The sequence below is a fragment of the Hemicordylus capensis genome, chromosome 7 (assembly GCF_027244095.1).
Source record: "Hemicordylus capensis ecotype Gifberg chromosome 7, rHemCap1.1.pri, whole genome shotgun sequence".
Classification (NCBI taxonomy): domain Eukaryota; kingdom Metazoa; phylum Chordata; class Lepidosauria; order Squamata; family Cordylidae; genus Hemicordylus; species Hemicordylus capensis.
The window spans coordinates 12,973,965-12,988,069 of NC_069663.1; the positions used below are offsets into that span (position 1 = coordinate 12,973,965).

The 14,105-nt window shown below is 44.5% G+C and overlaps 1 protein-coding gene across 2 annotated transcripts in view; it reads left to right on the forward strand.

The window, feature by feature from the left end:
- The first annotated feature begins 822 nt into the window (after positions 1-822).
- The window catches only part of TCEA3 (transcription elongation factor A3), a 33,076-nt gene continuing 19,793 nt past the window's right edge, over positions 823-14,105 (forward strand). The window contains exons 1-3 of one of the 2 annotated variants that reach the window (XM_053268743.1): positions 823-1,111; positions 5,495-5,557; positions 11,513-11,618. In XM_053268743.1, the coding sequence (XP_053124718.1) occupies positions 1,043-1,111; positions 5,495-5,557; positions 11,513-11,618 (238 nt within the window). In that variant the 5' untranslated portion in view covers positions 823-1,042. The remainder of the gene's footprint in view (positions 1,112-5,494; positions 5,558-11,512; positions 11,619-14,105) is intronic. The other variant, XM_053268742.1, reaches the window with a different exon arrangement.

The following is a 14,105-nucleotide window of genomic DNA, read 5'->3' on the forward strand; positions in this document are numbered from 1 at the left end:
GATGAGCCCAGATGGCTTGTGCACGGGCAGGTGGGACAGGGAGCGGTTCCCTTAAGGAACTGGTAAGGAGCTCCTCACCTGCTCCTGCCCTGCCACTTTCCCAGGTGTGGAGCCCAGCCCCCAACTGGCCATGCGGGGCTGCAGGTCTGTTCCCTACAGTCTCTGTGTGGCGTCGGCCATTTGTGTGGTCGGCAACACCATGCTGACCATGCAAATGGCCAGCACACATGGTGCATGCTGACGCCACACAGAGGCTGCAGGGAACAGCACCACAGCCCCATGTGGGGTGGTTGGTGACTGGGCACCATGCCTGGAAAGCAAGGAGGAGCAGGTAAGGAGCACCTTACCAGCTTCTGAAGGGAACCACTCCCTGCCCCACCAAACTGGCTCAGGCACATCCTTATCACTGTCCTGACATCTCTGTAAATTGTTTCCTTGTATGAACTACCTTCCCACCAGCCTAAGTGTAGCAAAGCTGCATTCAGCTGCCTCTTGGGAAAGCTCCAGGTCGGGCTGGAAAAGACTCCTGCCTGAAACTTTGAAAGCTGCTGCCAGTCAGTGGACTGTAGGCAATACTTAACGAGATGGACCAAGGTTCTGTCTGACTCAGTACAAGGCAGCTTCCTATGTCTCTTACCTGTTTAGAAAGTGTTCTGCTTCTCAAGTTTGCCATCCCCACTAGCCACCTGCACAAGATCTCACTTCTCTCCCTCTCTGAAATCTTTCCACTGCCTAATCCCCATTCCTATATTTAGCCCATCCCCCTGGTGCTATTTTGACTGCATGGCAGTCATTTATAAGTCCTCTAGTTGCCACTCCTCCTTTTTTTCTGCTTTCGCTTCTCTCTCGCTCCGGCACTACCCCCGCCTTTCTTGTCAAACTTTCAGCAAGTGCAAAAACTTTACTGTTCTGCAAACACGTTCTCTTAAAACAAAAACACGAATGAAGACAGCCCTAAACAAGCCCCTATACGAGTTGCTCTGTTAAACATTTTCTTGACTTCTATTAGTGAAGAGAGGAAGGGTTTCCAGAAACAGGAACCATGAAGCAAGTGGAGGAGTTGATCCGAATGGCCAAAAAGTTGGATAAGATGGTGTCCAGGAAGAACATGGTAAGATAAACACTGTCTCTGTGTTAGTCACTGTTGTTAAAGCATTCTTGGCTGGCATGAAAAAGATGGCTTTTGTACTCCGCATGTGTGTTGGGGGGAAACAGCAGTTGCTGCTAACATGCCAAGTGCTTTCCTACTTTCCAAGTAAACTTTTACAAACTGTGAGAACAGGAGGAGGCACTCAGAAAGCTAAAACAGGCTCAAACACCCTTCAGCTGTTGAGAATTCCTTGAAGCTAAATATCTTGAGCCTTGCAGTTCCACAATTCAGTCTAATCCAAACTTGATTTGTTAGTGGATTTTGCTTTCTTTCAGATCCATCTGGGGATTCCTACTTTGGTTTGTTTCTCCCCCAGGTCCCCTCCCACAACTGCTACTTGACAGTTTCAATTTTGCAGTCACAGCCCTCTCCTGAAGTGGCCAGTCCCTCAGCGGATTTGGGGAGAGGGTATGTAGACAACAGGTGTTTGGCAGGAGTCTGGCAATGTAAATTTAATCTCCAGCAAGTGTCTTGCTGCATGGATTACTGTGTTCAGAAAAGGAGAAAGTGGGGTCTATGCATTAACCCCCAACAAGAAGATGGGTGTGATGGTGAAATGCACCCACCCCTCAAAGATTCCCAAAGAAATTACTGGTACAAAGCAATTGGGAGTGACATTTTGTTATAAGCCAGACAAAAGGTTCATCTGTAATGAAACAAAGGGACAATGGGACATCTGTTCAATGGTAATGTGCAAAATTGCTAAGAAATCATATTTCTTATATGATTATTCTCTGGCAATTTTCTGAAAACACCTGAAAACACATCTCTTCAACCAGGCTTTCTCAGCTTTTTAATACTTGTTTTTAAATTGTTCTGATTATTTAATTGTTGTTTTACGATGTTTTTAATGATTAATCATTGTTTATGCTTTATAATTTTTGTTTTAATTATTAACTGATTTTAATGGTGTTTTAATGTAAACCGCCCTGAGCCTTTTGGAAGGGCGGTATAAAAGTTTTAATAATAAATAAATAAAATAAATAATAAATTTTGCTAATTGCTAAGAAATCAACCGCCCTGAGCCATAAACCGCCTTGAGCCATTTTTGGAAGGACAGTATAGGAATCGAATTTATTATTATTATTATTATTATTCTCCTTACCTCTTCTCTTCTCTCTCGCTCCTGCACTACCCCCGCCTTTCTTGTCAAACTTTCAGCAAGTGCAAAAACAAAACAAAAAAAGTGCCAAGGGGGGGGTCATTTGGAATGGATAGAGGGTAGGGTTGCCAAATGTGATTGACGCTGTTCCCGCAGACAACTTTCCACCTATATTTTTCACAATATCAAGCCATTACATTCTTCAGAACTGCTTTCAGTAGACTGCTGGAGATTGGTGCGGGGGCCAGTCTTGGAAGGTTAATAACTCTCTAAAGACTGTGTGTGAGGGAGAGATGTAAATCTTGCCCTTCCAACTATATACAGGTGGCCCCTCTTTATCTGCGATCTCATGGATTGTAGTTTCTGCAGCTTGGTCTAAGAGGCTCAGTTTTTAAAATTCACAGTTTAAAAAAATAGGGAAAATTCGCCTCTCTGTGGTTCCTGGTTGGCTGGAAATAACTTCTAATGTCATTTCTGGCCACCATTTTGCAGCACGGTGTTTTGTGGCTCTTAAAAAAGAATTAACCAAGATTTTTGCAGAAATTCTCAAAAATTTGGAGGATTGGGGGGGGCTTGGAGAGCTGGAGGCTTGGAGAGCAAGGTACTGTGCCTTGCCCTTTCTGCTTTTTGGCCCCCTTTTTAGCTTAAGGAATGTAACATCGGGATTCCCATAGGGGTGAGGTTTCATTATTCACAGCTTCCATATTCACGCCTACAGGTGAGAATGGAACCCCTGCAAATAATGAGGGCCACCTGTACACAGAAACAAGGATTAATTTTGCTTGCCAGTCATCAGTAATGTACACAACCACCCTTTTCTCTAGCAAGGTCCATAGCATATCTTTCAATATTTCACAGAAAATAAAAGCACGCTCCTGTGTACTTTTAACACTCCTTTTCTTCCATCAAAGATCACCTGATCACATAGCACACCCCTTCCACTATCAGAAAGACTGGAAGTTCCTCTCTACAGGAGGTGTGTGGGGTTGCCAACTTTTTAACCACTCCTTGGCTGAAGATAAAATAATTGTTGCAACAGGGTAATTTATGCCCCATACAGCTGCAGAGATTAGCTGAAAAAGTTGGGAACTCTTGCGGTAGACATTCATTTACTTTCCAGTAACCTGACATGCATTGCTTTTTGGAGCAGGGTGTGTTAGCAAACCAACCATTATGGTTTCTTTTCTGTTGGTCAGTGGCTAGTCCTAAAAACGTTTAAAAGGCAAAACAGGGACAGGGATTAACCATAGAATGACTGATGGTGGCAAATAGGGACAGTTGGGGAATATGTTCCCAGGCGATTTATTTATTTATTTATTCATTCATTCATTCAATTTCTATACCACCCTTCCCAAAATAGCTCAGGGTGGTTTACAGAGAGAAATAATAAATAAATATCTAAATATTTATATATTTATATAGTTATTATATAAATATATAATATTATATATATATATAATACCAATCCATATATCATGGATTGATGCCTTTTTCAAGACAGATTTGGAGCTGCCACCAGTCAATTGATATTTGGCTATTTATTTAAGTTGCAGTCTGACAAGTTGGCCCGTTGATTACCATCAATTCAAGCAAGGCAAGAACTGAGCACAGCCGTGGGCCCTGGAGCACGACTGCATTTTAAAGTTAATGTTTGACTCCACTTGCAAACTTTGCTCTAGTGCAGAGAAGACTATAAATAACTCCTCCCCGCTGCCTCTTCTTCAGCTTCCAACCTGTACAGCTTTGAGAGCAGTGTTTATGGCAGTGGGAAGGTCCTACTGCTGCTGCAGCTGCTGCTGCTGCGATTATACTTTTGCAGATAGTGTGCACATGGCAAACAAGGCTTTCCTGATTAAAAGGCAAGAGCTGCCTACTTGGGCAATGCGTTTTTCACACAGGGCTTTTAGCTGACATTTCCTCCAGAATGGAAGGTGTTCATTCACATATCAGCGAGATAGATTTACCCCAAAGTCCTTACGAGCTATCGGGGTGTTAGACTGTAGCCCAATTTATATCCAGAGTAAAAAAAAAATCCACTTCTTGTGTCAGGTTCCCCCCCACTCCCCCCGCCCCAACTTTGAACTCACAGTAAAGCGTTGCAGTTAACTCGCGGTAAAGCTTCCTATGTTCCTATACAGCTGCATGTCAGATAAGGAACTAGGAAGCTACTTCAGCATTGTGATGGGCAGGAGATAGGCTGGCATCTACTTATAAGTCTCTGAGTGTTTTGCAGATCAGCAAGGGTGATTCCAGGTGCTTAACAAGAGCAACTACAAGTGGATTGCAGTTCTATGCATGGTTAGGGGGCGAACTAAAAATGATATTAAATGCATCACTGATCAGGGGGATATCAAGGTTGGAGCAGGCTCTGGGGCAAGACGTAAAGATGGATCCCTGCTCCACTTCTTCAGAGAGGTGTAACCGAGAAGGCAAGCTGCCACCCCCCCATCATTGGACCCTCAGGGGCCTGAAGCCATTTGTGTCCCCTCCCCACCAGTTCAATTGTAGCTAGGCCCCTGTCACTGGTCCTGATGCGCTACAGTTTTCTTTGGTAAATAGCAGGCAGATTGGGGGCCAGGCAGATCAGAACTGTGCCAATGTGGAGGAAGCTTTAATCCTACCCATACCATAGTATTGATTCAAATTAGACCCCCCCACCACCACTGTTCATTCTCAAATGAGTACCACAGGTGGAGAGGACGCATGCCCCCTCTCCACCTGTTGCTCCCCTGCAACTGGCATTCAGAGCGACTGGGCAATTATTGGTACAAAGACAACGTTGGGTTTTATTGTAGGGAAGGGATTTCAAGGACTCAACTTATAGCAGAGCAAGCATGTGTAGGAAGGATGGAGCCCATAGAGAGTATTTTGACAGACATTTAAGGTCCAAATACTTTTAAAGGTTTATTAAGGAAGTGACATACTGGAATACTGGGATAGAAAGCCTGTGTCTCTGAGCTTTTGGTGTTTTCGTAGTATGAGAGCAGAACAAGGAAGGAGGAAAGGTTAAAATGCAGCAAGCAAGTAGGAAATGGGGCGGGGAGACCTAAAAGTATCAGTTAACCAATCAGAAGAAGCCAGAGCAGAGAGAAGGAAAACAAAGGGGAAGAGTGTCTTGCCCAAAGGCCCTGGAGCTGGAACTGACAGTTCCCACACAGAACCTTAAAATCTCTCTTGTGATATAAAAAGAAAAGGTACTTGAGTCACACAAAAGATGCCCACTCTGTATTTTCTCCTTCTAGGAAGGGGCCCTTGATCTATTGAAGAAGCTGAACAATTTCACAATGACCATCGAACTGTTGCAGGTAAGGCAGGCTGGAAGATCAGGAAAGCTTGTTGAGGAGTCGAGATGACAGTTGGTTTGTTTTTAAACCATTGGACCAAATATATTGCAGTTGAATCCCTTAACCATGGAGCAGCGTTCTGAGAGCTCTTTAGGCATCAAAGAGTTGGGTGCTTTGGCAAAGTATTAAACTGCTCCCAAATGTGATGAGTGTCTTACTGTCAGGATTGAGGCAATCATCTGCAGTGTCCAACGGAGCTGAGTTTTACATAAGAACAGCCCTGCTGGATCAGGCCCAAGGCCTATCTAATCCAGCATTCTGTTTTCCATAGTACCTCTGGGCAGTATGATGCCTCCAGGAAGGCCACAAGCAGGAAATAATAATAATAATAATAATAATAATAATAATAATAATAATAATAATAATATATTATTATTATTATTATTATTAATTACATTTCTATCCCGCTCTTCGTAATGTGATAAATAATACTTGGACAGGTTAGTATTAGAAGAGGCATTTTCCAAGGGGACTCACTATCCCCTCTATTGTTTGTAATCGCCATGACCCCACTTTCACAAATACTAAACAAAACAGGCCTCGGATACCAAACATCTAAAACATCAAGTAAAATCAACCATCTGCTGTACATGGACGATCTGAAGTTGTATGGAAAGTCCCAGTCAGAAATCGAATCACTGCTAAACACTGTCCGTATATTCAGTAGCGATATAGCAATGGAGTTTGGACTAGACAAGTGTGCTACATTAATAATGAAAAGAGGAAAAATAACAAAAACAGAAGGAATAGAACTGCCCAATGGAAGCAAGATCAAGAACCTGGAAGAGAAAGAACATTAGAAATACTTGGGCATTCTCCAGGCTGATAACATCGCACACACTGAAGTTAAAAGAAAAATTGGAAGTGAATACATCAGGAGAGTTCGAAAAATCCTCAAGTCCAAACTCAATGGTGGGAACACCATACAAGCCATAAACACCTGGGCTATACCTGTTATCAGATACACTGCAGGAATAATAGACTGGACCCAGGCAGAGCTAGATACGCTAGATCGTAAGACCAGGAAAATCATGACCATCAATCATGCTCTGCACCCCCGCAGTGATGTCGATAGGCTCTACCTCCCTCGCAGCTCAGGTGGAAGAGGAATGCTGCAAGTCCATCAAACAGTAGAGGAGGAGAAAAGAGGCCTTGAAGAATATATCAAGGACAGTGAAGAAGATGCACTTAAAATGGTCAAGAACGAGAAACTATTCAACACCAATGAAACAAAGCAGGCCTACAAGAAAGAACAAGTCAAGAACCGAGTAGAAAAATGGAGAAATAAGCCCCTGCATGGTCAATATTTGCACAATATAAGTGGAAAATCAGACATCACCAAGACCTGGCAATGGCTTAAGAATGGCAATTTGAAGAAAGAAACAGAGGGTTTAATACTGGCTGCACAAGAACAGGCACTAAGAACAAATGCAATAAGAGCAAAAGTCAAAAAATCCACAACAAACAGCAAGTGCTGCCTTTGTAAAGAAGCAGATGAAACAGTGGACCACCTGATCAGCTGTTGTAAGAAGATCGCACAGACTGACTACAAACAAAGGCATGACAAGGTAGCAGGGATGATACACTGGAACATCTGCAAAAAATACAAGCTACCTGTAGCCAAGAATTGGTGGGACCATAAAATAGAAAAAGTTGAAGAAAATGAAGATGTAAAAATATTATGGGACTTCCGACTACAAACAGACAAACATCTGCCACACAATACACCAGATATAACTGTAGTCGAGAAGAAAGAAAAACAAGTGAAAATAATCGACATAGCAATACCAGGGGATAGCAGAATAGAAGAAAAAGAAATAGAAAAAAATCACAAAATACAAAGATCTACAAATTGAAATTGGAAGGCTGTGGCAGAAAAAGACCAAAAGAATCCCAGTGGTAATTGGTGCCCTGGGTGCAGTTCCAAAAGACCTTGAAGAGCACCTCAGCACCATAGGGGTCACAGAAATCACCATCAGCCAATTACAAAAAGCAGCGTTACTGGGAACAGCCTATATTCTGCGACGATATCTATAACAATTGACTATAAAATTCAGCCATCCCAGGTCCTTGGGAAGGACTCGATGTCTGGATAAAACAAACCAGTCAATAACACCTGTCTGACTGTGTAAACAAGAAATAATAATAATTATAATTATTATTATTATTTATTACATTTCTATCCCGCTCTTCCTCCAAGGAGCCCAGAGCGGTGTACTACATACTTGAGTTTCTCTTTCACAACAACCCTGTGAAGTAGGTTAGGCTGAGAGAGAAGTTACTGGCCCAGAGTCACCCAGCAAGTTTTATGGCTGAATGGGGATTTAAACTCGGGTCTCCCTGGTCCTAGTCCAGCACTCTAACCACTACACCATGCTGGAAATGAAGGCATGCCCCCTCTCCACCTGTTGCTCCCCTCCATGAGTTTGTCTAAGCCTCTTTTAAAGCCATCTTAGCTGGTGGCCAATCACCTTAAGTGGTGCAGCGGGGAAATGCTTGACTAATAAGCAGAAGGTTGCTGGTTCGAATCCCCACTGCTACTGTATTGGGCAGCAGTGATATAGGAAGATGCTGAAAGGCATCATTTCATACTGTGCAGGAGGAGGCAATGGTAAACTCCTCTTGTATTCTAGCAAAGAAAACCACAGGGCTCTGCGGGCACCAGGAGTCAAAATCGACTTGCCGGCACACTTTACATTTACAAAGGTTGGGTAGGACAGTGCTGGCAAACCCATCTCCTCTCTCCCAGATACTTTACTTTAAGCTGGTGGCCATCACCACTCATCCCCTGGCAGAGAATTCCATAGATCAAGTATGCACTATGTGCATAATTAGAAGCACTTCCTTTTGTTGGTCCTAAATTTCCTAGCAATCAGTTTCATGGGATGGCCCCTGCTGCTTCTAGTGCTGTGAGAGGAGAAACCTTTCTCTCTCTGCACCATGCATGATTTTTAAAATAAACTTCAATCATGTCACCATTTTATATACTAAAACCTCCACTGCCCACCCAGAAAAGAGATGTCCTGCCAATAGCTATTGAAACGAAGTGTTTTGTTTCATGCAGAAAGTAAAATGAAAAGTGTCAGGATACCATGTTACATGGTTGCCTGTGTGGCCCTGTGGAGTTTGGAGAAGGGCATGGCATCCCTCCTGTGGGGCTTCTATTCCCTTCAGGGGGCAGCAGGGGTGAAAAGGGTCCAGGCTGGAAGGATCCCAGTACAAGGGCAAGGCAGGGAACTGCAGGGAACAGCTCCAGGGGGTTCCAGCTAGGTTGGGCGGAGCAGGAATCAGAAAGTGAGGTCAGGAAGGGGGTGGTGCTGGAAGAAGGCTTTAAACCCTGTCAGCTCCGCACTGGGAGATTTAAAGAGAAGGCAGCCGATGATAAGGGGCTGCTTCTGAGTATGGGAGCCGGGAGTTCCCCAGGAGAGTTTCCACACAGGGCTGTTAGCATGAATCTCCTTCGGAAGAGAGTGTATCACTGGCCACACACTGGCCAGACTTACCCCAAAGTCCATTCAAGATCTTTGGAAACACACACACACACACACACACACACACACACACCCCGAACACACATAAATTAGGCTTAGTCTAATTCTAGACTAAGAATTAGTCTAGAATTAGAATTAGAATTTGGAATTCCAAATTCTAGCTTGTCTTGGTGTATTTCCAGGTTTTTTTAAATCCTGGTTTTAAGCGAGTTTTTCTTAAAACACTGCAGCAAATGCCAGGAGGGAGAAGTACTGACTAGAGTACAAAATCATTAACATGACATGAGCACTCTTTAGGAATGTAAATAGGACTGTCTTGCTTAGATTGCAAAGAGCAGAAAAACCAGTTTCCAGGAAATAAAATCTTTCAAAGTTCTAGTAACAAAACCTCTGTGTGTGCTCACTTTTTCGAACAGTATTAGTCTGCTTGCTTAAGGTTTTTGCTGGTTAAAAAAGAGGTTTTAAGACTGATGTAAAGCAGCACAGCACACATTTCTTAGAAAAAAGGGAAGAACTCTGTTAGTGTATACAAATGCTTCCCGTCTAGGACATGAGGTTTTGAAGGCAACATTGTATTCCTCCCCAACAGTGCTCCCAAACCTTCATTCTCCCTGACAGCAGAGGAGCTACCAGCCCTGGAGTGGGATGCCTCTATCACATCTCTGAAAGTCTCGTCCACATGCCTCTCTGTCTCTCTGGGCTTCTCCAGATCCACCACCTTGGTCTCAAGGGAACGGATTTGTTCCCTGAGGGCCAGGAGCTCCTTGCACCGAACACACACCCATGACTTCTGCCCATGGGGCAAATAGTCATACATGTGGCACTCTGTGCAATACACTGGGAAGTTACCATTCCCCTACTGACTTTCTATCTTTGTACTGTTTTTGTTGGCTGTTTGCAGTATTTAGAGATAGTTTATTAGAAGTAGTTTATTATCTGTTTATTAGATAGTTTATTAGAAGAATAGGTCTCAGCTGTAATGGTCAGCATCTATATCTGTTCAAACAGCCTTTCCCAAGAATATGAGGGATACGAGGGAGGGATTTGCACTTATGTTCTCTTCTCCACCAGGCTCCTTGTGATCACAGGGGCTTGTTCCAGGCTCCCCTGCACACTTCCTGCTAAACTGCTGCAAAACTTTTACGTCCTGTTTGCTATCCCTGTTTGCTATGCTCTATTTGCTATATTCTCAGGCCTTCACCTCTTATGCAGAGTAGCCTTTCAACTGAGACACAGGATGTGAGTCAAAGGAATGTGGGGCCTCTCCCAGCCCTAGCTGACTCCACCTCCTCCAGGCAGGGGCAAAGTAAAACACTGGAGTTTGGTAGCCCTAGCAAATCCTAGCCCTGGGAAATTCTAAGCCTAGCAAATCACACACACACACACACACACACACACACACACACACACACACACACCCCTACCCCTTAAAGAGAAACAGCCCCTGAAAATCTCCCCTCTTCCTGTTAGTTTGTTTAAAAGGGAAAAGGCTAGATGTTTAGAAAAGCTTGCTCACCTTCTCAGCTGTGTCTGCTCTTCACAAGTAGCCTTCCAACTCATTCCCATTGGTGGTGGATTCCCTGCAGAGATGTGGACCAGTGTTCCCTCTAAGGTATGTGCGTGTGCACTCATTCACACATTTTTTGATTTCCGCTCACTTAACTTTAGATCCTGCTCATGTTGAAGCAGGAAGGTCCCACTCTGAATGCACGTGTACACACACTTCCTTGATGCTGCCACCCAGAACAAAACTTACTCCGCACATAGCTGGAAAAAAGTAGAGAGAACCCTGGTAGGTGTTTGATTTTACTGGCCTTTGACATTCTCCCTGGCTGGGAAAGACTTCTTCCAGAGATCTGGGGAACTGCTGCTAGCCAAAAGTAGGGAGTACTGGGTTTGATATATCAATGGGCTGATTCAGTATAAAGCATCTTCAGGAAACTAGGCACAGCACTGTCAAGGGAGAAGCTTCACCCAGCTTCAGCCCCTGAGTGACATGTCCTTAAAAGAAGCAAAGTTGCAAAAGACTCTGCCTAAGACTCTGGAGAATCATTGAACCAGCAGGATAGTACTGATCTAGATGGAGTGACTCAGTATAAGGCAGCTTCATATGTAAAAAAAAATGTTAATCCACCTGGCAGCCCTAGTAGCAACTTGGAGTGCCCATTGAAATATTCCAAAAATAACATGGGAGGCAACTTCAGCCCTCCTCACGTGGCAGCCAGTTTGTTCAGTCGCCTGAAGTGTTCCCTCTAACAGGGATTCCCAGATGTTGTTGACTACAAGTCCCATAATCCCCAAGCAAAGGCTATTGCAGCTAGGGGTGCTGGAAGTTGTAGTCAATAACATCTGGGAATCCCTCTTAGAGGGAACACTGGTCTCCTGTGTTTCATGAAGATCCCTCTTCTTCTTCTCCTTCTCTCAGACCACAAGAATTGGCGTGGCTGTCAACACAATCCGCAAGCACTGCTCAGATGAGGAGGTGGTGGCTCTGGCGAAAATCCTCATCAAGAACTGGAAGAGGTTGCTGGGTGAGAGACTGACAAGTGTTTTAGTGTGATTGGTGAAATGCCAGGGTGCTTTCCAGATTACACACTTACAACAGTGTCACTACTGTCCATTAAGTGTGCTTCTGTACTGCCTGTGTTTCGACATTGCACTCCCAGTACTGTCAGCAAGGTGCTGTTCACATTTGCGATGCCTTCTTTCAGCTTCTATCCTTGCATTTTAGTCCTACAACATTGCATTTGCATCACAAATAAATAGCTGCATTTTCCCGTTGTAGGAGGGTTGTGCAAACTATTTACATTTTCAAAAAGATCCTGCCAAGCCAAAGCATTTTACTGGGTGTAATCTGGAAAGCTCCCTGGGCCTCTAAAGATCTGAATTCACCTCTTGGAAACGGGTAGTTGAAATGGGTTGCTACCAAAAAACTCCACCCATTTCTTGAAAAAAAGGGACACTCTGATCCCAGCAGTTCCCTGTGTGAGTGATGCTGATAAGTCTTTAAAAAAAAAATTTGAGACTGCAGATCGGTAGAGCGACTGCTTCTGTGGACTGGTACCAGTGGCCGTCTCTTGAGTCCTTCTGAGCCTGGAATCTGTTGAGGTTTGTGATTATTTACACTGGTGGATTAACGCAGAGGCAGAGGAGGCATCTGCCTACAGCAGCAAGATTTGAGGAGTGGCAGCTCCTCAAATTTTGCCTTGCCTCTGCCGGAAGCAGGCAGGGGGCAAGAGGAAAGTCACCCTCCTGCCTCCTTCATTTTCTTTCAAAGCCATGGCTGCGGCAGTAGCTGCAGGGAGGGGGGTTAGAGGAAAGTCCCCCTCCTTCACTTTCCTCCCCAAATGCATGATGTAGGGACTGGGACTCCTGTAGGGACTGGGACCGGGTGGTTAAGAGATAGTTAATTGCCAAAAGACCACCTGCCGGATGGGGCACGGTGGTGGCAGCTGGCTTCAGGGAGGGGGAGAGGGATGAGGAGGAGAGAGTTCCCTCGCTTTTTTACCTTTAGAAGCCTCTTAAGTGACTGCAGGCAGGCAGGCAGGCAGAGTCTCCGCCTCCCACTCTGCTCTGCTGCAGTCTATAGATATAGTAAGCAATCAATTGATAATTAACACATCCTCTGTCTTGCCAGACTAGACCCAACGAGGGGCAGTCATATTGGTTGTTCATGTGTCTGCCTAATGCAGGCACTTTCCTACCAGCCTGGCTGCTGCTCTATACGTGAGAGGAGGAGGGGGAAATGTGGACAACAAACTGGGCTGCCCACGCTGCATCAAGCTTGGACTTTCTGTAGAACCAGTAAGAAATATTTCAAAGCCACAATACAAAACTTGCAACATCCTAAGATCTTAAAAGCACAGGAATCCGGAACCTTTTGAGAAATGCAGGTTCCACGCAATTTACCACTTCGGAAATATTGCTCTCCTATTTGCAGGCATTCATCTCCATTCATGGGGACATAGTGGCAGCTGGTGTGGGTGCCAATGGTGGGGTGGCAGGAGGCGTCTTTAAGTGTAAATTAGTAAGTGCTTACCTCCCATACTGCTGCATCTGAAAGCTGTTCCCAACAGCGGTGCCCAGCACCTGCTGCACTGGCGAATTGGCCCAACCACTCAGCTGGCCTCTGCACATGCATGGAGGGAGGACATTTGCTGGCCATGCAAATGGCCTCCACCAGCTGAGTCGTGGAGCTGATCCTCTGCCGCAGTGGATGCTGGGCGGCACTGCTCTGCTGGAAAGAGCTTTCAGGTGCACTCACTAATTTACACTTAAAGGTGTGGTGGGCACCCTGGGATCAGGACCACCAGCAGCTCTGCAGACCACAAAAGGCAAAGCTCAGGCCTGGGTCTAAAACTGCTGGTCTGCAGGAAACTATGATGTGAGCTTTTGATTTTGCTGAACTATAGTAACTGAATGGAATTGTTTATTCTGCAGTCAAGGCCTGAGGAGAAGGGAAATTTAGTGTCAGTCATGAGGACCAGCTTGAAACTTGCTATGTTAATCATAATTAGGAGGTCTTAGAAAACCACATTTTAGATATCAGTACATACATGCATCTGGAATACATACTTTCACACAGTAATTGCTGAATTGCTTTTATAAGATATCTCCTGATAACATTTCTTATGCTATTTTTTAATAACAATTCTTTGCATGCCATCTCTCAATAACATTTATTGGAATTGAAGGCACCAGTGAAACTTGGGGAACTGACCACAGTCTGGTCCAGCTAGGCATAAACAGAATTGTTGCCATCTAAATTCAGTAAACATGTTAGACGGACCCCACTTAAGGGAAGGGTGGGAGACCCAAAAATGTTTGTTTTAGAATGGCGACACTTAAGAATTGATGTGAATGTCTTTGATGGGAGCTATGACAGGAGGCTAAGGAGAGTTTATAAAAGGGACATACACACCCCTCCCACAGGCATGTGGAAAAGGCAGGGGAACAAGCAGGGAAGGGAAGCAACTCAGAACCCCAAGGAGTCACATCCTCTGGCCCCTGGGCTAATA